Genomic DNA, 25,076 nt, shown 5'->3' with positions numbered 1-25,076 from the left:
CCTTCTTGAATTTCACTTTAAAGATTCAATAATTATATCAAAAGTCAATCTTCCATAATAAAGATATACATTAATCATTTAAAAAGATGAGTTTATATAGTAAATTATGATGTGGCCGAAAGTATTACAGCAACAATTTGGGTGGACATGCAAGTTTTGCACAAAAAAGATATCAAATCCCTTTCTTCATTTGTCATCGTGCACTTCTGCATTCGCACTTCGTCATCGTTCAATTAAAGGGTGACTTTGATTTAGACCTTTATAAATTAGCTAAGAACAGTGTTAAAAACTTTACCTTTCCTCATTATAGCTTGCATTCAAAATATTGCCGAAGCAAAATTATATACGTCTTATCCTTAAGAGCATCGTGATTTTTATCTCATTAGAATAGGTTTTAACGTAAGTATGACTCAATCCTATCAAACCAATTTGTAAAATTAGATTTGTACATTTATACACTGTGGGTTAGAGTAGACTTTAAAGTCTAACTTAATTCCAAAAAATCGGTTTGTAAGACGAGGATTGCATCTACTTATATCTTATATATTGTGAATTGGTCTTATTTCTAGTCGACGTGGGACTTCCAATACTATGAAATCTCCGTATCTTTGACATCTTTGAGAAATGTGAGGCATCCAAGAGAAAGTTAAATAAAATAAATTGAAAAGAGAAAATTGAAGAGAAAAAGAGTGTGGTGAGTTTGCAGTGGTACAGTGATTTATGAATCCGCGCTTACCTGTGCATTGATGGTGACTTCCCAACCATGCAACGCTGAAGTGCAGTTAGCAGCATGTTTGTTATTAGTGTGATTTTATACGTATCCCTCTAAATATGGTAAAGTAATCCTCACATATCACAAGTGCTAGCTTTCAGCTTTCCAATTCCAGAAACAGAAAACAGATTTTAACATGAATTTGTCTCAGTACATTGCAATTTTACAAGGTCCCTACTATTCAGTGGAGATGGACCCCACATACCACTGACAGTAAGTGATGGAAGAAGATAGATGAGAATCACAACAACTATGTGTAGTAGCATCACAGGACTATTAACATTTGGAAATAATGTGATGATCTCACACGATTTACTCAAATCCCACTGCACATGGGTGCAAATCAATACCATATCACTCACTGTTGCATGAGGGATCTTCTACTTAGTGCATGCTAGCTGCACTGTCACTTAAATTTCAATTAATTCACACCGTTGCTGTCTCAAATATCACACCACTAACAAATAAGTAGAGAGTTGTGTATTATTATATTAGCTACCATGCATGGTTTTACAGCAAACAAGTACGTACGTGAATGATTGTTAGGATGTTACATAAGGTGTGTGTGTCCTTTTGAGGATGTTTTTAATTATCTCTCGTGAGAAGCGGTTAGAAAAATGGACATTAAAATTTGGTACCACTAGCTCTATACCTTGCTAATCCACTGGAATATTTTTAGGCCCTTTTACCCGTTCTTTTACAATTTTTCCTATAAATACCTGCTACTGGATCCACACAAATCTAACATCTCAAACTCCCAAACACGATTCTCTTCTTCTCTCTTTCATTATCCCTTTCTTACTCTCTTCTCTTTTGCTTTCAGGGTCAGGTACAAGAGTTATGGGGAAAATCTGAGATGGAGGCACTAGTTTTCTAAGGTTGTTGACAGAAGATAGAGAGCACTGATGATGATATGCATGTTACTATATATATATATATAGAGAGAGAGAGAGCAGAAAATGATGATGAATTGTGCATTTCACTCCTTTGTGCTCTCTATACTTCTGTCATCACCTTCGGCCTCCATTTCTCATTCCCCCTCGTTTATCTCTACTGCAACTGATACAGAAATTCATGAAATAATTGAATGAGCAAGTTCATATATAATTTGATATGTTCTCCCTGGAATCTAACTAGCCCCTTTTCTCTTCTGATTGCAGCTGTTAAAATTACACAACACAAGGCTTTAAAAAACAGTTCATGACTCTGAGATTTGGCCGCATCAATGGAGTGTCTCAGACTCTTATATATCCTAAATTTTTTGCAGTATCATAAAATGATGAAACGAAATTACATAATTGAGGCCAACAGTATATTAATCAACCTTAATTTGTGTTTTGCAGTTAGACGCGTGTTGGACACAACTGTTTGTTGATGGCATGAGAGAGTAAGAATGAGAAACAGAAACTGATAAAGGATTTAGCTTTTCTGGTGATTTTGTACACCCTTTTGTTCTTCTTGCTGTATAAACATTTGATTTGGGCATAGTAGATCTGAATTTTGTGCTTCATCTGGTTTGCTTTGAACATGAAGAATGTAGCAGAAGTTGGTTTATGGAAGAAGGAGCACATGCAATTGGAAGAAAATATGTGGGGTCCCATGACATAATATTGTAGGGCACATAGATACTAAATTTCGAAGGTGGTAGAAAAAATGATGTATAGTGGTATTGCAATGGAACATAGAAGGCATAAATGGTAAACGATGTGAAGAAGAAAGAGTGAAATATGACTTGTCTTGGCTGCAATGCAAGAAACATGAAATTAATGAAAATATTGTCCAATTTTGTAGACCTACACTGCTTTAAAGATATTGCTCATTGGGAAGAAAATTTGTTATTTTGAGATGACAAAGACCCTTTCCAGATTTGTAGATGCACACTCATTCCGATGTGACTTACATGCCCATTACTATTTAAACCCCACTTTCATATCATCAAATAAATATAAAACCACTAATTTATGAGATTAATTTTCTTCTTCTTCATTCATTCTATATAGCAAGTTACGTGCAAATATAGTTTTCACCAGTTTTTTCCTCCTACTCTCTCCACTGTGATTGCTGTCATGCACATAAACCAGTATTTTTGGAATCGAAAGCTACTGTCAACATATACTGAGATTTAATAATAGTTCAAGAAATCAAATGGGTTTTAATAAAATTCTTTTAATGATTGGAATTATGTAAAATAATTCTAAAAGGTATATAATATCATCTTTTTTTATAATATCACAAATAAAAATAGATTTATAGGCTTTTAATAGGAGTTTAAATAATTTTTTTATCACATTTAAATTCAAAGTTCAATCACACGCATTAATATTTATTAATGTAGAATAAAAAATTAATTAATTATATATATATATATATATATATATATATATATATATATATATATATATATTATAGTGAACTAAATATGATAATAATACATCTTCTCTGTAATTTTCTGTGCCTAATAAAAAAAAAGTAAAAAATAAGGTTATACCCTTCCGGTTGAAATTATATCTAGATATAGATATAGAATAAAAATAACTACAAATTTCATCTTATAAATTTAACTTTATAAAGTTAAATTAAACTTAAATTTTATTATTTTTTATGTTGATATCAATTTGGTTGGTAACGATAAAGTCAGTTTTTAACAGAAAAAAATTAAGACATTAAATATTAATATTTTTCTCAAGAAATAAACATAGATTAATTGGTATATATATATATATATATATATATATATATATATATATATATATATATATATATATATATATATGTATGTATGTACAATGTTTGTCGAGGAATTAGTCTTTCTATTTGGGTATAATACATTTCAACTAATATTTTCCAATGACAAAATTCTCGAAAAACTATTTAATTTATTGCATGAATATTTTTAATTTATGTAAAAGGTTATAAGTTAAAATATAAAATTAAGTTTCCAAATAATAGAGCACAATTAATTAAAATATAATTTTAATTTTAAAATATTATGGCTAAGATTTTTTTTTTTTAAAGTATTTTATCAATATAGAAAAGATTAAAATGTTTTAGAAATTCAAAATAAGTTAAAAACTTAAAATGAATTAAAAATAAGTAAAATAAATAATATATAAATATATTGTTTTAACATTTTTTATTAAACGTAGTTTGGTGTTGTCTTATATAATTTTTTTATCATTCAAAAATCCCACAATAAAATAGAAAAAACCCTACAAACCTTCAAAACATAAAATATAATGATAATTAAAAATACAAAAGTATAGGTCTAGATCTTGAATGATCTTCTTTGTAGTCTATTATTATTATTGTTGTTGAAATGAAATCACACCATAACAAAAAGTGGAGTGGTGTCTTACTTTGTTGCATGCGAGTAATGATCTAGAATCTAGTGTCGTAATATGCTTTGCATGTTTAGTCAAATCGAATGCAGTTTTTGGTCTAAAGAATATTTAGTTTCTAATGGTTCATCAACCAAGATTCCTTTTCACATTCTTCCAAATCTAGCTATACATCACTCACCAACGTTAATTAACTATATGATTTAAATCTAAAACACTCTCATGCAAAAAGAATATATATATTTTTTAATGATACAGGGTATTTTATAAACAAATGAGATAAACATTTATTAAATTATTTAGAAAATTGACCAATGTTTGATAAATACAAGTCTTGCGTATGAAGAGTACAATAAAGAATTTGATTTTTTTTAGCTAGATTAGTGGGATTGCATGTTGATGATGATATTGATATGACTCAACCACATTAATTTTGGTGACCATTTTTACAATTCAAGAGGGAATTCAACCCTAGACACCCAATTTAATTAGAGTGGTAGTTAAAGAGGTTCAAAATATTAATGCTCAAGTCCTTGTGTCCATGGCACCGGTGAAGTTAGTGGGTAAGCCCTACCAACATTTATTTTTTTGTCTAGATATATTGAAAAAGTTATAATGTTTTCTTTTACCTAACACAATTTAGTTTCGTTAGGGTTTAGGATTTTGTAAAACGTAACTTTTATTATGAATTTAGTATGATCCTACCATATTTTGTATTATTTGATACTTTTTAATAATTTTTGATGCAACAACGAATGATTGATAAATTTTAGAATATTAGTATTACCGACAGATATTTGGCCATCGAAAGTTTGTCGGTAAAATAGTATTATCGACATATTATGGCAATTATCGACGGACTCTGACCGTCGATAATAAGCGTTTTTTTGTAGTAATCTGACTTTATTTAGAAAAATTTTCTTAATTTTATGAATAATTTTTATCATAATTACTCATTGTAAGTAAACAATATCACTAAGAAAAAGAAAAAGTAAAAGAACGATCATTCGCAACAAGATTCACATAGTGAAGCATCATTTTGAAAATTCGCTTTTAAAGTTGAGAGAAGAGGGAAGCAAGGTTCGTTGTTTTGTATGTGCAAACTATGAGTAGAAAGTCACTTAAAAAGTACAAAACAAACAGAGAAAGATGCATCTTATTGTGGAATTTTGAAGCTTTCGGCTAGGGATTGGTTGGTCCATATTATCATCTTCTACGTGTATTGGATGGTGCCAACCCAAGTTGCTATTATTTGATATATGATGTTGAGATAACTATGATGCTCTTCTTCACATTCTCAAACCTTTGAATATCCTTTTTTCATGTAACCATCCACCACCGGTAATTTCCTCTAATATTCTAACACCTACTCACCGATATCACATCAAATAATCTAATTTTATCATATAAATATAAATACGTGTTGGAAACATTCTACCTAAATTCTTAAAGTTATTCACTTTTTTAAATATAATAATCATTGTGGAGTTATTCAATTGGTGAAAAACTTGATTGATCATTGTGAAAGCATCAACCTTTTGGTGGACTCGCAATAAGTAGCAGTTTCCTGCTAAACGAATCGACTCCCACACTTCTTTAATCCTAAAAAGTAATTTCAGATGTACCCTTTTACATTTGGGAATGAAAAAAAGAGAGTTGATTTTTTAAAAGTGAATGAAAAAAAAAACACCTTTCAAAAGCAGATAAGTCTTAGTATGGTAAGAAAGATTTGGCATACCATAGTGTTGATAAGGGTATCTAATATGTTGAAATTCCCACTACCAGAATTGGTAGTAGATATTTTTTGCCACTATTTTATTATGTATGTTCCATCCTACAGATAGATGAATTGATTGATGGGTCTCTTCCAGATAAGAATTTATTCGGGAGATATGTACTAACGAGATCCGAGTCTAACTTGTTGGAAATTTAAGTGTAAGTCTAAGTCCTACATTAAATAAAAATGAGAAAATTGAGCATTATATAAGGATCAAGGCTCGTTAACTTTGCTTTAAAATTTTGGGTTAAAAGTGGCGTCAATATCTTATATGTGAGTTGGACTTATGCTCAATTAGTGTTAAATCTCCCTGATGATTCTGGAACAACCCAACACAATTTACATGAAATATATATGATTTTTATCCTGCATCTCCAAATATTATCACTCTTTTCACATTTTGACAATCAATTGAGCCAGTCCACATTGCTTGGAGAACATGTTATCTTCGTTTCATAGCCCTGAAATGACATGCCATGTCTTAATCTAATGTAAACAACCAATTATATACTCCAATCAAATCTGATTTGGTTTTTCAAAGCTATGCCATCCATTTATATATGTTTGGTCATGCAATGAAAGGACATTTCTGAAATGATTCAAGAGAGTAATAATAACTGTATTATGGGTAAACCAGCACCATCCATTACATGCTTGTGCCACTAATCAAGTTCATGTTCTTTATTCACCAAGCATAAGATTGATAGATATACTAATAAACCAGCACTGTCCGTTACTTGATTTTTGAACTCCCAAAACAGGGAAAAGAATACTGCAATATACTATTGTACAATAATTAACCAACAATGGTATCATTACATGAACTATTGAACTTTACCACGAACTGAAAGATTATCAAGTTGAAGGACAGTAGAATTATGAAACTATGCTGCTTCTGTGGTGTCCCCAGTTTCCTTCTTATTGAATGACTTGGTGTGAAGATCTCGTGTGATTTGAGTGGTTGTGTCCAAGAAGTACAAAATAAATGATGTGAAACAGGAACAAGCAAACATAGGTATTGGCCCATAAATCCAAAGGACAAGAGGAAATGAAAAGTAGAAGGCACGCAACCCTAGAGACCAAGAATAACTCCCTCGGTTTAAGGATCTTGCAGCATATTCTATAAAATCTCTTTGGCTTTTCAGTGCGTGTGTGGTGATCAAGAAGCTCACTTGTGCATAGTATCTGATAGATTGCACATTACACAGAAACGCAACAAGGAAACACAGTGAGATGCAGAGGCGTTTGATTGAAGAATTAAGGGAAGTTTTGTTGCCATAAACTAGTTTTGTATCTGATTCATAGTTTGCAAAAACGCCAATAAGTGAACTAAGAGTTATTGCTGTTGTAGCAAGAAGGGTAGATGCCATGATATTGTTGCGGATTGTTTGAACTCCCAAAACCCCGTTTTTCAAAGGATCCTGAAAACAATGCAAATGTAGTTTGTTCAGAAACCACTGTCTCAGTGAATAGAAAGGATTTGCACAGTAAATGACAAAAAGTTCTAAACTAAAACTCTATTAACAGAAACACTGTCTTTGTGAATAAGAACAACACATGCAAAATTGCACATGTCAGAGTGAAAGACAACGTCTTATTAGTACTTGGGTTTTAACACAACTCTATTCTAAAGGTAGATACCCCAGAATTCTATTAACAGGTACTTTCCTAAAGACAAATATTCAGAACTGATATTGTACAAGATAAACAATCTAGTATACGAGTAAGAACAAACAACACATGTGCATTTATTTCCACATCTCAGTAAGAGACAACATCATAGCATTTAGGCTTTGACCTAACTCAATTCCAAAATTTAACTGAAGTTCTACTAACAGGTACTTTCCTAAAGACAAATAATCAAAACTGTTATTGTACAAGATCATAAACATTCTTTTGAGAAACAACACGTGCAGTTTCACATCTCGGTAAGAGAGACAACAACATCTTAGCACTTAGCCTTGGACCTAACTCAGTTCCAAAAGTTAGCCTAAAGTTCTATTGACAGTCAAAAATGTTATTTTACAAGATAAACTATCTTTATGAATAAGAACAACCTCTGCATATTTGTGTTTGAGTCTAATTCAGCATCAAAAGCTAGTAAAAATTTCCATAAAACAGATAGTTATGTAGAGAAGATAAATGGTCTTTATGAGAGAAACAGAGTACTGACAGCCATGATGGAAAGAACCCATTGATGACGAGACTGAGCATTCAAGCCAATGACTGTGTGAGATGGGTACCGAATTATAGTGCAGAGAAGCCAAACGTGATAGATTCCCAAAACCAACACACCCAGAGGCACCAACACGTAGTCCAGTTCATCTACTTCCATCCTTCCTCTTCAAATTGCAAACTTTAACTTTCACAAATCACCGATGTTACCTCACAACATAACCAACACCCAACACCCAACACCAAAGTTGTAATCTTAGTGAATTCAAATTGGTTCTCCTTTCCTTTCACTCATACCTACCCTTGTCTTTTCCACTCACAAAACCTTCTCCTCTTTTCCTCCATGGCAAGTAAAGATAAAGAGCTTCCCCATTGCTCTTTTAACTTGTAAAGTCAGAAAAACTAAAATTGAATCCATTCTTTCTGACTGAAGAAAAATTGGGAAACAGAAATTGACACCGACACTGTTAGTATAATTAGTATATGCTTTCCACCATGTTTCCCGATTATGATTTGATTTGACTAAATTTAGCTGAAGAAACTAAAAAAGAACTGAAATTGAGATAAAGATAACATGTTCTTCCATGTGGTCGTTTTCTTTATACTTGTTGTCACTAACTCAAACCACGTGCCATTTTGTTTCACACTAACCCTCTTTTGTTGCTTTTGTTATCACTCTTCGTTGGTAATAATAGTGTTAACATAATTGTGTTGTGGACAACTACATTGCTACTATTAAATAATCCCTCAATGATGCATGAATCATCATAGTTGTCATGTGTAGGGCCTCTTAGATGGCCTCCATTAAAGTTCAGTCAAAGGAAAATTAAGTGCTTTCTTCTATAACCACCCTACATCTTGCATACGTGTCAATCAAAGCATTTTCAACAAACAACTTACCCTTAAGCCCATCACTTTCAGCATATATATATATATATATATATATATATATATATATATATATATATATATATATATATAGATAGATAGATAGATAGATACACGTACATAATCTTCTCTTTAAGAAAATGTTCTTAGTGTTTGAATTTAAGTCCATGTAGTGTGTGGATCACACGTAGCCCTCGGTGATGCTTGAATCATCATAAATATAACATTACAATAACAATTAAGTAATTAATAGCTGCCTGTGTAGAAAAAAGACATCAACATCTATTCTTCAATTGTTGTTTTACTGTAAACAAAAATGACTACCTAGTGCTACTCTGCATTGGAACATGTTCATACTTCTCAATTGAAAAGTACAAATTTGTTACATTTATAATTGCTCATACATGATTGACATCTGAGTTTTGATACAAATTGTCAGCAGGTAAAGGATGATAATGTGGTTCCACAACAGACTCTACATCATGGGTTCCCCTTTCTTTTCTGAATGAGTTACTATGAAGATTCCTCGTGATTTTAGCTGTTGTATCCAAGAAGAACAAAACCAGTGACGTCAAGCAGCAGCATGCAAACATGGCTATTGGCCCATAGATCCAGAGGAAGAATGCAAATGAGAGGTAAAACGCTCGAAGCCCAATAGACCAAGCATGGCTCCCACGATTCAAAGTCACAGCAATGTATTCCATGTACTCCCTTTTGTCTCTGAGTGTTGGTGCAGTGATCAAGAAACTTACATGGCAATAGTATCTTATGGACTGCACATTGCATAAGAATGCAATGAGGAAGCAAATGGTGACAGAAATATGTTTGAGTGAAGTATTACCATAAGGTATGAAAGGCTCGTCACTGTTCCAGGCACTGCTAGCAAAAATGCCAATAAGTGAACTCAGTGTGATGGCTGTTGTAGATAGAAGAGTAGATGCCATGATATTGTTGCGAATAGTTTGCACTGCCAGAACCCCATTTTTCATCGGTTCCTGAAAATATAACAGCACGATCAATTCCATGACTTATTTTCATACCTTCTAAGACAGTGGATGTGGCATGAAATTAGGCTATATATCTCTATTAAATGTAAGCATGACCTCATTATGGCTTTTTGTAAGAGAGTTGTATAAAAAAAGTGGTACCAATTGTTTTGATGATTGATTATATTATTATCAACTTTCAGCCATCTCTTTCAGTTTCACAACTTGGTGCCTTGACCATTTCAAACTAAGGGTAGTGGAGTCAGAGAAGAAAGCTTTGTAACCTTAACAAGAGAGAAAAACAAGAACAAAAAGAACCAAATGGGAAGAAACATAGGACATGCTTGGTTGGAGTGAAAAGGCCAAAAAACTGCATGTGGCTCTATTTTTCTGAATACCTTATCACTCCGGCCTCAACTATTTGTCGTAAAAGGATTCAACGAATCACAACTTGCCACATGCTGTCATTACTAAAGTCAAAAATTGCCCAAACATACAGCAAGAAGTTGAGTTCCCCTGTAAATCCTATGTAAGAAACCCATCATTTTTGTGATTCATCCAACAATTGAACAGACAGTGAAAGAAAGGAGAAATGGGAAAATCTCTGGTTTTTTTCTTTCTTTTTTACCTCTGTCTACAAGAATCATATAAAATAACCATTCATGGATTCCTCAGTAATAACAAGGAAACGTGAACTTCAAGTGCGATTGCAAATTTCATATCAAACAACAAAAGCCTAACACAAATGAGTACACTAATTCAAACATCATGAAACACTGATTTTATCCAAAAGAAACAACTTTTCCAAAAACTATCAATGACCCACCTGTATTGTTGTGTGGTGATCCTTTTGTAATCAAAATTTTGTAAGCAAGCACATATTCAAAGCATAAACTTTTCATGAATCGAAAGAGAGAGAAAAAAAAGTGATGATGTAAAGAAGAACTCACACTCATGATGGCGAGAACCCATTGATGACGAGACTCTGCATTAAGGCCAATAACAGTTCGAAGAGGGTTGTGCACGATGGAATAGACAAGCCAGATATGGTACATGAGGAACACCAGCAGACCCAACGGCACCAGAACAAAATCAAGCTGCTCCTTCTCCATGCCGCCGACAACACTTGCTCTGGTACGAGGAATTTCGAACTTAAAAGGCTTTCGATAATGAATGATTCATAAGTATATCTGACTTGTCTGGTCTTAAACCGAAATTTAAAGGATGAAAGCACACATAATCATCTCATTACAAAACTCATTTATTCTCACCAAACAAAAAGGATGAAAGTAAAAAGTAACAGTCTTTCGCTCAGTGGCCACGGATGGATCTGAATCTAACATATCAGATCAATGGTGATAGAAAGTATGTATGTATGTATGGCCGCATGAATCATGATGCTGTTGTCGTCACTCACCTGTGTCCACTGACACCTGTTCACGCTTCACAAGTTGATATGTGCATCCACTCAATACAGAAAAATGGTTAAAAGTTGCAAAGTTATATAGGCCGATATTTTATTTTTTCAAATATGATTTTATTTATTTAATTTTATTAAAAATTAAAATTAATTTTTCTTTCAAAATTTTATCTAATTTAATCTTTTTAATTACGTGAATTTAGTTATTTTAAATAACTGATGTTTATTTGATATTTTAAATGCAGTTTTATGAAAAAATTTAAATTATTTATCATATTTGATATATTTTTTTGTTAGAAATCATATGGTTCTAAAATTAAAAATTAAATTGAATTAAAATATTTAATTATATTTTATTAATATAATTATAAAGAAAAATCTTGTAAAATAAATAAAATGTTAATTATCTATGTATAATTAATTGGATAACTTTTTAATTTTTTAATGAAAATAATTTGTTTAATACAATCCGACACACCTATTCAATATATGTTTACTTGTTTCTCAAGGACAATTAACATATAATTCAAGAATACTGATCAACAGCTTTGAGTTGTAAAAGAAGGGTCTTTATAAAAATTAGTTAAATATATTTTTATTAATAAAACTACCGAATGAAATATAAATAAAAAATTAGGTAATTACACAAATATAATATAACTAACACATCATTGACCTTATTGTTGAATTAAATAGTATAGATGAATGAAATTGGAAATATATTTTTTTTTGTGGTGAATGACATAGGGAATAAATTAATTTGGTCCCTATGCATGATCTAATGGACACAATGGTACAGTGTAATGATTGGTATAAATTATTGAGTTGTTAGTAAACAAAATTTCTCTTCTTTTTAAACTAGTGCGGTACTACTATTTTATTTGGATAAGAATTTTCTAAAGTGAATGACTCACTCAATAAAATACAAAGAGTAATTTGTTAATAGGAAAACTATTGGTTGATATTGCATATAGGGAGAGAAATAGAGAGATTGAAAATATATTAATAAACTATTTTTTAAAATATTATTTAAATAAAAATTTCGAACATGCTATTGAAATATGGATGACAGAATGTAGAAATTGCGTGAGCAATGAACATTTAATCTAATGATAGACCACAACAAATTATTCCAATAAACTCTTTTACTTTTCACGGTCAATTATTTTTTTTACATCATGATTATCATAATTTGTTTTATTTTTTATTGATTTTAACTCCTCGGGCCCGGTTTTTACGTATTTAAATATTTAAAATAGTTTTTTAATTATTTAATTTTATCTACTAAATATTATCAATATCCATTCTATTTATATCACTAATAACTAATCTATTTAACAGAATTAATAATTAATCTATTTTATATAATTAATAAGAACCATATATGAGTTTAATAATTAATAAAAAGATTAATAATAATTAATATTAAATGATTTTATTTAAAGTGGTTTTGTTAAGTATTATTATTATTTTATTTAAAATTATGATTAATATTAAAAATTAATATTACGTATATTTATGAGTAATAATTAATACTTTTAGATAAAACTTAAATGTATTTACTCAATTAATAAATTTTTTGACATTTGAAAGAAATTTTAAATTATTTTTTTGTTTTGTTTTATTAAATATATATAAGTAGTAATTAATTTATTTAATATGTAATAATTAATCTATTAATAAATAAAAGTCATATTTAAAGTTATTAATTAATAAAAAAATAATAAGAATTAAATTAAATGATGTTATTTGAAATGATTATGATTAAACATTAATATCAAATATATCTATATATGATGTATGTATGGATATGATAATATGTTTATTCTAAAAAATAATAATATATGATACATGACATATGCATAAAAAAATGTACAAATTTTCTTAAAAAATACGATAAATATGCAATTGTTATTATGTGAATCCAAAACTAAAATCATACTTATTAAACGTCTTTAAAATATAATATTATAAATTATTGTAATATTATTACTGAATGAATTACATACTTTATTGAAAAATATTGGTAAATATTTTAAAATATCATACACATATACGTGTAAGATATGGATATATGTTAAACATGGACATGTAACATAAATTGAAGTATCAATACATCTCGTGAATGATAAAGATTAAATTTATTAGAAAATTTTGATATGTAATTCTTAATTGAAATTTAGTTATTATTAATGATTAACTTTACTTTTAATAGAAAAAAAAATTACCTTTTATATAGGTTATAATAAATTACTTTATTAAATGGGCCTATTTAAATAATGTCACTTAATAGGGTTAATAAACATGTAAAAAGTATTAATGATATAGCATATAAAGTTGGGAGAAAAACATGTTTAATAATTGAAAGATTTAAGTGATTAAATCCTGACACTTGGAAGATGTTATATTAATTTAGTTTACAATTTGTTTAATAATTGATAGTTGATATCGAAAAAAGGACGTCACAAGATACTAACTAATTTATTCACTAGCGTCTATCTCTACTCTTATTTTATTTGGTTTTGGGTACCTTTATAAGTTTTATGCATTTTTATTGAATATACTATTAAAAGAAAATTTTATTTTTATTAGATTTATTGTGGAAAAATAATTCTTTAATATTTTTCATAATTTATTTATTGAATAAATTTATTTTCCCTCGATAATATTCAAGTGCCCCTAAACTAAAAGCTACATATTTATCGTTAAAATGCAAATATTCATTAGCTTCTCATTAAAGACCCAAATAGTGGATTTTACCCATTATCTCTTAATTTACATTCCATTTCATGTCTTTCAAAGATTTTAATTTCACATGTTACAATTTGAAAAACAAAATCAAAAACAATATTTCTATCGTTTTAAAATTAATTTTGAAACTAATAAGACAGTTCGTAAAGTTAGGTTGCAAAGACTCTTATATTATCATTACAAATAAATTTATCAATTACTGCTATTGCTAAGTTCTAGTAGATCTATTACAACTTCTGATTAGCACAAATTAAAAATACTTAACACGTGTAAGTAATGTAACGTACACAGTATATTTTTTAGTGCAATCTTATATGTAATAAAATCCAAACATTTGCTTTGTAAGATTACTTTTATACAATATTTTATAATGTTTTTATTGAATCAATCATTTTATGTACCAGTTTAATAAATGATGAGGTGGCGCTTATGGAGCTTAGCTAATAGATCTCAGACCAATTATGAGTTAAAAAAGGGTCAAATTTCTCGGCGGCTATAATTACGCTATAATTACCTGAAAAAAATGAAACTACAACATTATTCAGTACACAACCTTTTACATGATGGGACAAAATTATTTGAAAAAAAAAAGAATTCAAAATTATCTTCCGTATTGTGCAGCCAAAAAGAGTCCAAAAGAACACGTCATTCTCATGCTGCCCTGTGAGCTGTATCCACATTAGTTTCCTCACCAAAAAAAAACGAACGAATCATAAACAAGTACTAATAAATTATTTTTATTTTAATTTTGTATACTCTCTGCCATGTGCTGCTTCTTCTTCTTTCCTGAATTCTCACTGAATCAATCAATCATAGGTGCAAGAATGCTTGAGCGAAAGTGAAACATTGATCTTCTTGGGATCCAAATTGATGGAACATTCAACACTCTTGTAGTACTTCGGCTTCACCAATCTCCCAAGAACGTATGCTCTGGATCGAATCACAAAGCTCAATCTCAATGGCACAGGCACCGTAGGCACACCCGTTGTGCTGCTCAAGCTTGCACCACTTCCATACAGAGGGATCTTGTTCCCCATCACTGCAACACTCACTACTCTCTGACTCTTTCTTGACTGATAAAACTTCTTCAACTGCATAACATAACCAATTCAAATCAAATTCATTCATTTCTTCACAGATTAATTAATGTGCATAATAAAGATAAAGGAATGAATCTTACATTTCCTGTGGCAATCACAATTTCTGAAAAGGACAGATCCAGAGGAGTGGATGTGACATGGACCCCGAAGAATGTTCCGGTGTTGCGATAAGTGAATCTGACGGTGGAATTCAAGGTGATCATGTCGGTGGCGACGCCGGTGGAATCGGAGCCCGCTTGAACTCTGAGATGGTCGAATTTGATGCTCTGTATTGAAACCCAGAAGGTGAAATCGAGAAGCGAGGAAAACCCATTTGGGAGGGAGAAAAAAGATGAAGAATTGCGAAGGAAGCGAACCTTGATGAGGACATTGGGCTTCATGGGTCTGCTGGCGCCCCAGAGGATGAGAGAGAAGAGAGAGAAGAGGAGGAAGAAGCCGAGAACGAAGGCGAGGAAATAGTAGCGGCGAGAGAGCGCGCGGTGGCGATCTTCGTTTTGGAGAAGGCCCTCCTCTTCGATGACGTCGATGTCCTTGTTCCACGGCAGCTTGTGGTTGCGGTGGTGGTTGTTGTTGATCTTGCGTGAACCGGAGAAACGGCTGGAGGAGGAGTGAGAGTGAGGAGGAGAACCCATGGGGCTGAGCACCGGCGTTGAATGCAACGACGTCGTTGTTTTCTCTCCATCGTGGGAAGGGCTCTGAACGTAGTACACCGCTCGCCGTGGAGACCTGGTGGTGGAGGACGCGTCGAGGCTTGTCACCTCGGAGTCTGTCTTCGCATGATGCATCCTAACCAATCTAATGGATCGATTACTATGATATGAGAGGACCCAACAATGATATATGAGTTAATGGAAAGGAAGTAGTAGATAGTGATTGATTGGTGAATTACATTATTAATTATAAAATGATGAAGAAAAACAAATGTGCCTTGACTAATGTTAACGCTAAGGGTTTAGGTTAAAGAGAAAAGTGAAAAATGAGAAGGTTGCTTTATTAATTGTTAGGTTTGGGTATTAGGATTTAGAGTGTGGGAAAGAGTAATGTCCCCGACAGCTCAGTTACAGTTGTCACCGATAGCATAGGAAGATTCATAGATCAATGGGAACACCTTCACTTCTTTTTCTTTTTCATTCACAAATTGTTTTTATATTATAAAGTCATACCATGTTTTCACAATTACACAATCAGAAAAGTAAAGTTATCTAGAAAAATAGGTAAATACTTATATACTGCAATATTTACATTTATTTATTATTATTATTTTGTTGGTGTGTCGGTGGTGCGGGATAATAGTGATTACTGAGTTTGAGATCAACTATATTAGATTTCAATTTCATGATTAGTAAACATTTAAATTATGGATCGATTTCTCTTATGTAAATTAAATTACTTACTGATTAGATAAAATAATTTTGAATTTATATATCATTTAATCACATAAACTGGTTTTAAAAAATCAAAATGTTTAACATACATTGGACCATTGAAGAGAAGAGGTCAATTCCACTGATCATACGATTCGCGTGCGCTTGTAGGGCCGCACCGACTATGCATGATAAAACACAGATCCTAAAATTTATTTATTTATACTCTTGGAATAAATTATTATTTGATATTATTAGACGATAATTATTGATGTTTGAAAGTTAAAGAGTTGTTTTGGATTTAACCCACGAATCTAATAGTGATATGCAAAAGTGGAATTACATATTTAATTAAAGATAGTTTTATATGAATATTAATTGACATATGTTTAAGTGAAAACAAATTTGAATTGTTTAAAAATTAAATTATTTAGTAATTATATTTTAATAATATTTTAAATAATTATATTCTATTTTCCAATTGAATATAAGAATTATATTTGATTTATAGTTAAATATAATATTTTATAATTGATTTTAAAAAATAACTAATAATAATATCAATTTTAAAAAATATATATAATATTTATAAAAATTTAAATTTGATTTCAATTTAAAAAGAATAAATTATTTTATTTTAACAAAAAATTGGACTAAATTAAATAAAAATAACGAATATAAAAATTGAATTGAACAAAAATAACGAATATAAAGATTAAATTGAAAAAAAAAATTAATATAATCCTAAACTGACAGATGACACTGACAATAACACGTGACACAATTGTGACTTGACACGTGAACAATTTTTTGAAATTAAAAAAGTAAAATAAAAGTCAAAATTTGACACATGTACAATTCAAAATTTAAACACCATTGATAAAAATGATCAAATTAACCAAAATTTAACAAAAATAAAAATCTAATTAAACACAAAACAAAAATACGATCAAATTAAATAAAAACAATAAAAATATAAATCAAATATATATTTAAACAATTTAAATACGAATCTCTTTTACTAATTATAAAAGTTAAATTCTCACAAAGCTTAAATTCCTTATATATTTATACAACGAAATTTGTTTTGTTATTTAATAAAACTAATTAAAAACTTGACTAATAATATTGGATAAAATTATGTTGTATTAAATATAAGATAATATGACAAATAATATACTGAGATTAAAAAACTTTAATTTATTATGTTATGTAGAAATAGTCATTACAACACTTTGGTGTTAGTTATAGAAATTACATAAAAGAAAGGTCACCGACTTCTTTTGGAATTTTTAGTTTATTTTAAAAGAAAAATTTATCAGAAAGAAAAAAATTGAAAGTTTTATAAAAATTAAGAACCAGAGAAATTGATTGTTTTTATTCAAAACTAAAAAGATTAATTATGTTTTTGTCTCTTAACTTTCAGTAAATTTTAGAATTAGTTCATTTTAAAACTTTAAATTAATTTAATTTTTTATTTTTTGAAATACGTGAATTTAGTCATTTTAATCAAATTTTGTTAAATTTATTTCACATTTCAAACATGTTTCACAATAGTATTTGACTTCACATTAAAACAAAAATGTGTCAAATAGTATAAATAACTCAAATAAAATCCTAAAATGTGTACGAAATATTAAATAAACCTAATAAAATTTGATTAAAAAAACTAAATTCACGTATTCCAAAAAATAAATGACTAAATTGATTTAAAGTTTCAAAATAGCATAATTCCAAAATTTATTTAAAAATTAAGGTAAAAAACATATTTAAAGCAAATAGGTGTTAAATGATAATTATATATTCTAAATTGTCATTTAGTTTTGTTTACTGTGTCTGCTGTCGCTCTTGATTGGAAGTGGATAAACTAGACTCCTCCGCGTTCGGCCACCGGCGCCGGAATATTTCTAAACAATGTTGGTACAATCGAAGCTCCTCCGTCTCCGCCGCATCCACCGGCTGCTGCCGTCCACGTTTTCCTCTCTGCGGCGCTGCCACAGCGATTCACCTTCTCCTTCGCGAAAAGACCACGAATTGACGGTGACCCAAGTTGTGGAACATCTTCAAAACCCGCCCAATCATTGGGACTACGATACACTTCGTCCCTTTCTCTTCGAATCCTCACACTATCTCCTCCTTATCACTCTTCGCTTAAACTCCATTCCCAAAGCCCTCGATTTTATCAATTACCTCAGAGGCAGAACAGAGCACCACCAAGCCCTCTCTTGTGTGTTCGAAGGCGCTCTTGAACTCGCTTCGCAGCACCCTAATTCGCAGAAAGAGCTTCTCATGCTTCATAGTTACAGAAAATCCAATGGTGATAACATTGCTCTCACTTCGAGATCTGCTTTCCTCCTTTTGAAGTGCCTCGGGGAGGCCCAAATGGTGGACGATTCGCTTCTTCTGTTCAAGGAGCTCAACTCTTCTTCCAAAAGTTCTGGAGTTTGCAACGAATTGCTTAAGGGGTTGTTTAAATCTGGTCGCATTGATGATGCGCTCCACGTGCTTGACGAAATGCTTGAACGGGATTCTGATTTTCCTCCTGATGATTTCACTGGTGAAGTTGTTTTTGGGGTATTGGGGAAGCAGGAGCAACATGGAAGAAGCTTTGCTGATAAAGAAATTGTGGGGTTGGTTACCAAGCTGTGTGAGCACGGGGTTTTCCCTGATGCGTTTAAGCTTACCCAAATGATAACGAAGATGTGCCGACACCGAAAGAATGGTGTGGCGTGGGAGGTTTTGCATGCTGTGATGAGATTGGGTGGTGCAGTTGCGGTTAAAGCTGCGTCCTGCAATGCTCTGTTAGCTGGGTTGGGAAGGGAAAGGGACACTCAGCGGATGAATAAACTGATGGCAGAAATGGAAGAGATGGGGATAAAGCCCAGTGTTGTGACCTTTGGGATTCTTGTTAATCATTTGTGCAAAGCTAGGAGGATTGATGAGGCGCTGGAGGTGTTTGATAAGTTGAGAGGCAAAGGAGAAGGTAATAATAGGTTTGATGTTGAGCCTGATGTGGTCTTGTTTAATACTTTGATTGATGGACTTTGTAAAGTTGGTAGAGAAGAGCATGGTTTGAGTTTGTTGGAAAAGATGAAAACAACGAAGCAAAGTAGGCCAAATGCAATTACATATAATTGTTTGATTGACGGGTTCTGTAAAGCTGGTAACATTGGCAAGGCTCGCATGCTATATAGTCAGATGATTGAGGAAGGAGTTCAACCAAGTGTGGTCACCCTCAATACATTGGTTAATGGTTTGTGCAAACATGGAAAGGTCCACAAAGCAGTTGAGTTTTTCAGTGAGATGAAAGGAAAGGGGTTGCAGGGAAATGTTGTTACTTATACTGCGCTGATATCTGCCTTCTGTGGTGTGAATAATATTGATAAAGCCATGCAATATTTCGATGAAATGTTGACTTCTGGATGCTCTCCAGATGCAATTGTTTACTATAGTTTAATAAATGGTTTAAGCATTGCTGGAAGGATGGATGATGCCAGTGTAGTTGTGTCAAGGTTGAAGCGGGCTGGGTTTGGTCTTGACGTAGCCTGCTATAATGTCCTCATCAATGGATTCTGTAAGAAGAAGAAGCTGGAAAGAGTTTATGAAATGCTTAATGAAATGGAAGAAACTGGGGTTAAGCCTGATATTGTAACTTATAACACTTTGGTTTCCTACCTCGGTAAAATTGGAGATTTTGCAACTGCCAGTAAGGTGATGAAAAGGATGAGGAAAGAGGGTCTTCAGCCTTCTGTTGTGACGTATGGAGCAATTATACATGCATATTGTTTAAAGGAGAATGTTGATGAGGCCATGAAAATATTTGAGGAAATGTGTTCCAAATCTAAGGTTCCCCCGAACACTGTGATTTACAGTATCTTAATAGATGCTCTGTGCAAGAATAGCAATGTAGAAAGGGCTGTTTCTTTGATGGATGACATGAAAATAAAGGGAGTTCGACCCAATACAACAACTTATAATGCTATTTTCAAGGGAGTTCGGGATAAGAAAATGTTGCATAAAGCATTTGAACTTATGGACAGAATGATTGAAGACGCATGCAGTCCTGATTATATAACCATGGAGATTCTTACTGAATGGTTTAATGCGGTTGGTGAAATAGAAAAACTGAAATGTTTTGTTGAAGGGTATCCGGTCTCATCTTCTTCTGCATCTCCGCCAACTTCAAATTGTATGCTTTAGTTAATGCAAGGGTTTTAGGTGTCAAAGCTTTACAGGATTGTATTCTTTGAGCTCAATTTTTTAACACCGCAAAGCTGGTAGGGTTTATGACAATATTAATTTTTTTAACTCCAAATTTTGAAGCTTTTGACTTGACACTTGTAATTTAATTCACCGATTTAATGAAGGTATACAAGTACAAACTTATCAGGCTCAAGACCCAACGTTAAGGTCAAAGGATGTTGTCTATCACTTTCCATCATCAACTTTCAATGAGAACATTTCTTTTTTTTCAATCTTGAATTTTAAGGTAGCTGTAAGATAAGTTATTGGCCTGAATGCAAAATCTGATTAATGACACATCGAGTCCCTACAGCATGCAATTATAAAGTCAATTCGATTCATTCATCTTTCTATGACCCATTTTCCAGGGATTTGGGTTTTCCAGCATTGTCATTCTCTCCAAACATGATGTATCAAAAAAGGTGGTTGTTGAAATTTTCAAACCTTCATATTTTCTGCCATGGCAGCCCTAATTCTTACTGAAATATACCAAAACATTTGTTAACCATCAATGAATAATGCAAAAACAATGTAAAACTCTAAGATGACAAACCATTCTGAAACTGTGGGAGTTATATAGACAATTTGTTAACCATCAATGGAAGATACCAAACCATAACAATACTGATACAAAACGATTCCCGAAGAATGGTTTGAATTGGTATCTTTTTTACCTTCAAAAGAATGTTTAACCCTTCTCTTATTATTTAATAAAAAAGAATTTTAAGACATAAAAACATAGTTCCTAAACGAATTGGTATCTTAAAGAACACAATTTTCTATATTAATTATATCTAATTTGATATATCATATAACATTTAAATGTATATATTTAACAATTAATTTCTATCGATGAACTATAAAGTGTAAACCATGTATTTACAAATACAATGTCTCATTTTTTTCAAATTGTATATGTTGCTTTATCCCAGCCTAGTCTCATGCGGCGTAACCAAAGAAAAAATAGGTCCCCTAAAACAGAAGGAATCAATATTAAAGAAGCTGATAAAGCTCCTGAAATTCATAAAACTATCACGTTCTACACTTATTGCGAGAAGTGTCAGCACAACCATTGATCCATTACGGATGGTTTGCTTTTTGCGTATGGGGTAAGTGACTTTCCTCCTATTTTTCATTTAAATACAGACACATTAGACTCGAAGGTTCAAGAGAAGAAAAGCCAACTTTCGGTGACAAGAAAGACCAACAGCATGCTAGGATAGTGCACAAATGCACGTGCGACACAAAAAAAAAAATCCACGTTAAAGACACAAATCTATTTGGTTGCAACAGGCCATATGAATAACATGACCCAGTATCACGTATATCTAAATTTACATGCTAAATACAATATTTCCAGTGAGATTAACATCCAAAATTCAAAACCACTTGGAGAAAACTCATCAGCAACTAATGGATTCTCCAAGGCGCGCAGACATTCAGATCCCATCGCATCATCAGATAATTAAAATTTTAAATATAACTGACATTTCATCAATTCATGAACAATGACAAGTTTTGGGATGCTTTCTAGAACAGCCTAAGTATACGTAATCCACAAAATTACAAGATATTAAAACTATGTATTTCAATAAGCAATCAATCTCTCAAAGCCACATACAGACGCAAGATATACAAGTATGGCTAAGGTAAGGAAAAAAACACGAACACAATCGAAACTGACATTCAGACAAAAAGTATCAACTAAACTCCCACACACATTAAGAAGGGCTTCTGAATCGGATGACTCGAGAAAGCATCCATAAGGACATTCAAAATTGTAAAACAACAGCAGCAACTAATGTAAGCCAAAATACCTTAACCAAAAAGTCACTAGAAAGAACATAAACTAACAACATAAATTGAAGCACGGAAGACAAAATAGATAATGGATGAATCAGTTTCTCTCCAACCAAATGTCTCATTGTTCAATCAACTCTACCGCACAGTTACAATATCATCAATCTTCAAAATCATCCGCACACACTCAGTTGCCAAGGTAATCGCACTTGTGCTCACAAGCAGCGGTTGCACCACATTCTCCTCCAAGATATTGGTGATCTGACCCTTCCTCACATTGATTCCAGCATTTATCTCACCTTGCGCATGCCGATTCCTCAGCTCAGTAACAATGGCAATGGGGTTCAAACCAGCATTTTCTGCAAGAGTATAGGGAATAACTTCTAGTGCCTCAGCAAATGCCCTCACACAGTAACCCTCCATTCCATGCAACACCTTAGCCCAGGCACCCAACTGCCTCGAAAGCTCGATCTCCGGCGCCCCACCGCCAGCAATTAGAAACCTCTTGGCAACCAAACACCTAACAACACACAAAGCATCGTGCAAACTCCGCTCCGCCTCATCAAGCACAAGCTGATTAGACCCACGAACGAGCACTGTAGTGGTCTTCCCCATCTCCTTAATACCATTAATCTTCACAATCTTCCCATCCCCAAGAGAAACCTCTTCCACAAGATCGGCATAACCCAACTTCTCAGCGCGGAAATGTTCAATGTTAGCAATGGGCAAACAATTCAAGGTTTTGGTAATAAACTCAATCTCATCCCTCTCCACGTCCTTAATCACTAAAATCTTAGCTTTTGCAAGGTAGTGCAAGGACAAATCAGTAACAGCATCCCTCAAAATACTCTTCTGAATCAACAACACATTACAACCAGTTGCCTTGATCTTCTTAATCATGCCAAGGATATAACTACGCTCTTCCTTCAAAATCCTATCCATCTGAGAGTAATCACTCACCACGATGCTCTGTTCGATGTCGGTTTTCGGTGGCGATATCTGGAACTGGATGACGGCGATCTTGGCGTTCTCCATGCGGGTGGGTCCCCCCGCCGCGTGGCTAACCTTCTTGTCGAAGACGAGTCCTTTCACAAGCTCGGTGTCATCCACGGTGCCGCCAAGCTTTTTCACGATCTTGACATCGCGGAGGTCAACCATGTCGGGCTTGGCCGCATCAACGACGGAGAGAACAGCGTCGACGGCGAGGGGCGCGAGAAGCGTGGAGTACTGGCTCACAACCTTGCTGTTGAGAGAGGTGCTGGCGGACTTCACGAGCGAGTCGCGGTCCGAGAGCTCCACGGGGACAGCCATGGCGGTGAGAACATCCACTGCCTTTACGGCGGCCTTGTGGAGGGAGTCGGAGACGATGGTGGGGTGAATGCCATGGGACAGTAGGAGGAGGCACTGCTCGAGTAGGGCGCCGGCGATAACGACGACCGTGGTAGTGCCGTCACCGGCAGCGGAGTCCTGCGACTTGGAGAGTTCGACGAGCATCTTGGCTGCGGGCTGGAGGACCTGCATCTTGTTGAGGATGGTGGCGCCGTCGTTGGTAATGATAACCTCGTCGGAGGAGGTGGAGATCATCTTGTCCATGCCCTTGGGGCCAAGACTGGTGCGCACAGCGTTGGCGACGGCGCGAGCGGCCACGATGTTGGCATGGCGGATGTCTTCCTTACGCTTGTTGTCGACATAGGACTCCGTCTTGGAGGATCGGTGTTGGGGAACTGCGATTGCCGCCATTTCGTGATTGCTGAGCGAGAAACCCTAGATTCAGAGGAAACCCTAGATTTGAAAAATTAGGGTGTGGGGGGAAGAAGAAAGAAAGAGTGAAGATGCGTTCTTTCAGAGTAACTTTGGGAGTGGGGTTTTGCGGTTAGATTTTTTCTTTTCTAGCGAAGCCTAGGGGTTTTCAGTTTCGTTTTTTCTTTTTCTAAATATTTTTTAATTTATATAATATGTAATTAATACAAAATATTTTAATACGATTTTCAACAAAATCTAAATTGTAACATGGGAAGTTTTTCTCTTCTAAGAAATGATTTACACAATTGTTGTAAATAAAATGCAAACTTCATTAGCAAAACACTTAATAAAATCCAATGGTTTTGCAAAATATATTTTTAAAAATGAGAATAAACTTTAAATACGTTGAAGTTTTAAATCGATAATAAACTACAAAATCAGTCTAAGGAACCCGAAATTACAAAAATGTTTTACTGTTGGTCTTATTTTATTTCAAGTGGTAAATAAAAAGCAGAAACATTTTTTACATTGTTATTTAAAATACTACATTTTACTATGAGACTCGCAAATTTTGCGTAGTTCTCGTACTTTATTATAGTTTTTAAGGAAACTTAAAATTTCAATTATAAGATTTGAGGTATTTAATCTAAACAAAACAAATTTAAAAAGAAAAACAATTTATTGATTATTTACTTATAATATTTAAAATCAAAACATGTG

The 25,076-nt window shown here is 32.8% G+C and overlaps 5 protein-coding genes and 1 long non-coding RNA gene across 8 annotated transcripts; 2 read left to right on the top strand and 4 right to left on the bottom strand.

The window, feature by feature from the left end:
• Positions 1 to 1,493: 1,493 nt before the first annotated feature.
• LOC114177427 lies at positions 1,494 to 2,616 on the top strand. The gene is made up of 2 exons (XR_003603133.1): positions 1,494 to 2,203; positions 2,306 to 2,616. It is a non-coding gene; the product is annotated as an uncharacterized LOC114177427 (long non-coding RNA).
• A 3,934-nt stretch (positions 2,617 to 6,550) lies between these two features.
• Positions 6,551 to 8,665, bottom strand: LOC114176488. Its single transcript, XM_028061541.1, has 2 exons — positions 8,061 to 8,665; positions 6,551 to 7,308 (listed from the first exon to the last, which is right to left on the bottom strand). Exons 1-2 carry the CDS (start codon positions 8,220 to 8,222, stop codon positions 6,772 to 6,774), a joined length of 699 nt encoding a protein of 232 aa, XP_027917342.1. The 5' UTR covers positions 8,223 to 8,665; the 3' UTR covers positions 6,551 to 6,771.
• Positions 8,666 to 9,212: 547 nt separating this feature from the next.
• On the bottom strand, positions 9,213 to 11,390 carry LOC114176068. Of its 3 annotated transcripts, none has more exons than XM_028060975.1 (3): positions 11,354 to 11,390; positions 10,887 to 11,067; positions 9,213 to 9,945 (listed from the first exon to the last, which is right to left on the bottom strand). In XM_028060975.1, the coding sequence occupies exons 2-3, from the start codon at positions 11,046 to 11,048 to the stop codon at positions 9,349 to 9,351; spliced, it is 759 nt and encodes a 252-aa protein (XP_027916776.1). In that variant the 5' UTR covers positions 11,049 to 11,067; positions 11,354 to 11,390; the 3' UTR covers positions 9,213 to 9,348. The 3 variants fall into 3 exon arrangements, with proteins under 3 accessions (XP_027916776.1, XP_027916777.1, XP_027916775.1); XM_028060976.1 differs by lacking the exon at positions 11,354 to 11,390 and adding an exon at positions 11,208 to 11,347; XM_028060974.1 differs by lacking the exon at positions 11,354 to 11,390 and having other exon boundaries at positions 10,887 to 11,347.
• A 3,179-nt stretch (positions 11,391 to 14,569) lies between these two features.
• Positions 14,570 to 16,146, bottom strand: LOC114175658. The gene is made up of 3 exons (XM_028060432.1): positions 15,564 to 16,146; positions 15,288 to 15,473; positions 14,570 to 15,198 (listed from the first exon to the last, which is right to left on the bottom strand). The coding sequence occupies exons 1-3, from the start codon at positions 15,990 to 15,992 to the stop codon at positions 14,914 to 14,916; spliced, it is 900 nt and encodes a 299-aa protein (XP_027916233.1). The 5' UTR covers positions 15,993 to 16,146; the 3' UTR covers positions 14,570 to 14,913.
• Positions 16,147 to 18,376: 2,230 nt separating this feature from the next.
• LOC114175594 (pentatricopeptide repeat-containing protein At3g61520, mitochondrial-like) lies at positions 18,377 to 20,797 on the top strand. Its single transcript, XM_028060350.1, has one exon. The coding sequence runs from the start codon at positions 18,486 to 18,488 to the stop codon at positions 20,769 to 20,771; it is 2,286 nt and encodes a 761-aa protein (XP_027916151.1). The 5' UTR covers positions 18,377 to 18,485; the 3' UTR covers positions 20,772 to 20,797.
• Positions 20,798 to 22,376: 1,579 nt separating this feature from the next.
• Positions 22,377 to 24,491, bottom strand: LOC114178011 (T-complex protein 1 subunit delta). Its single transcript, XM_028063673.1, has one exon. It carries the CDS (start codon positions 24,351 to 24,353, stop codon positions 22,752 to 22,754), a length of 1,602 nt encoding a protein of 533 aa, XP_027919474.1. The 5' UTR covers positions 24,354 to 24,491; the 3' UTR covers positions 22,377 to 22,751.
• Positions 24,492 to 25,076: the final 585 nt, after the last annotated feature.

This window comes from Vigna unguiculata, chromosome 3 (genome assembly GCF_004118075.2).
Source record: "Vigna unguiculata cultivar IT97K-499-35 chromosome 3, ASM411807v1, whole genome shotgun sequence".
NCBI classification, from domain to species: domain Eukaryota; kingdom Viridiplantae; phylum Streptophyta; class Magnoliopsida; order Fabales; family Fabaceae; genus Vigna; species Vigna unguiculata.
This window is presented reverse-complemented; position numbering and strand designations above follow the sequence as displayed.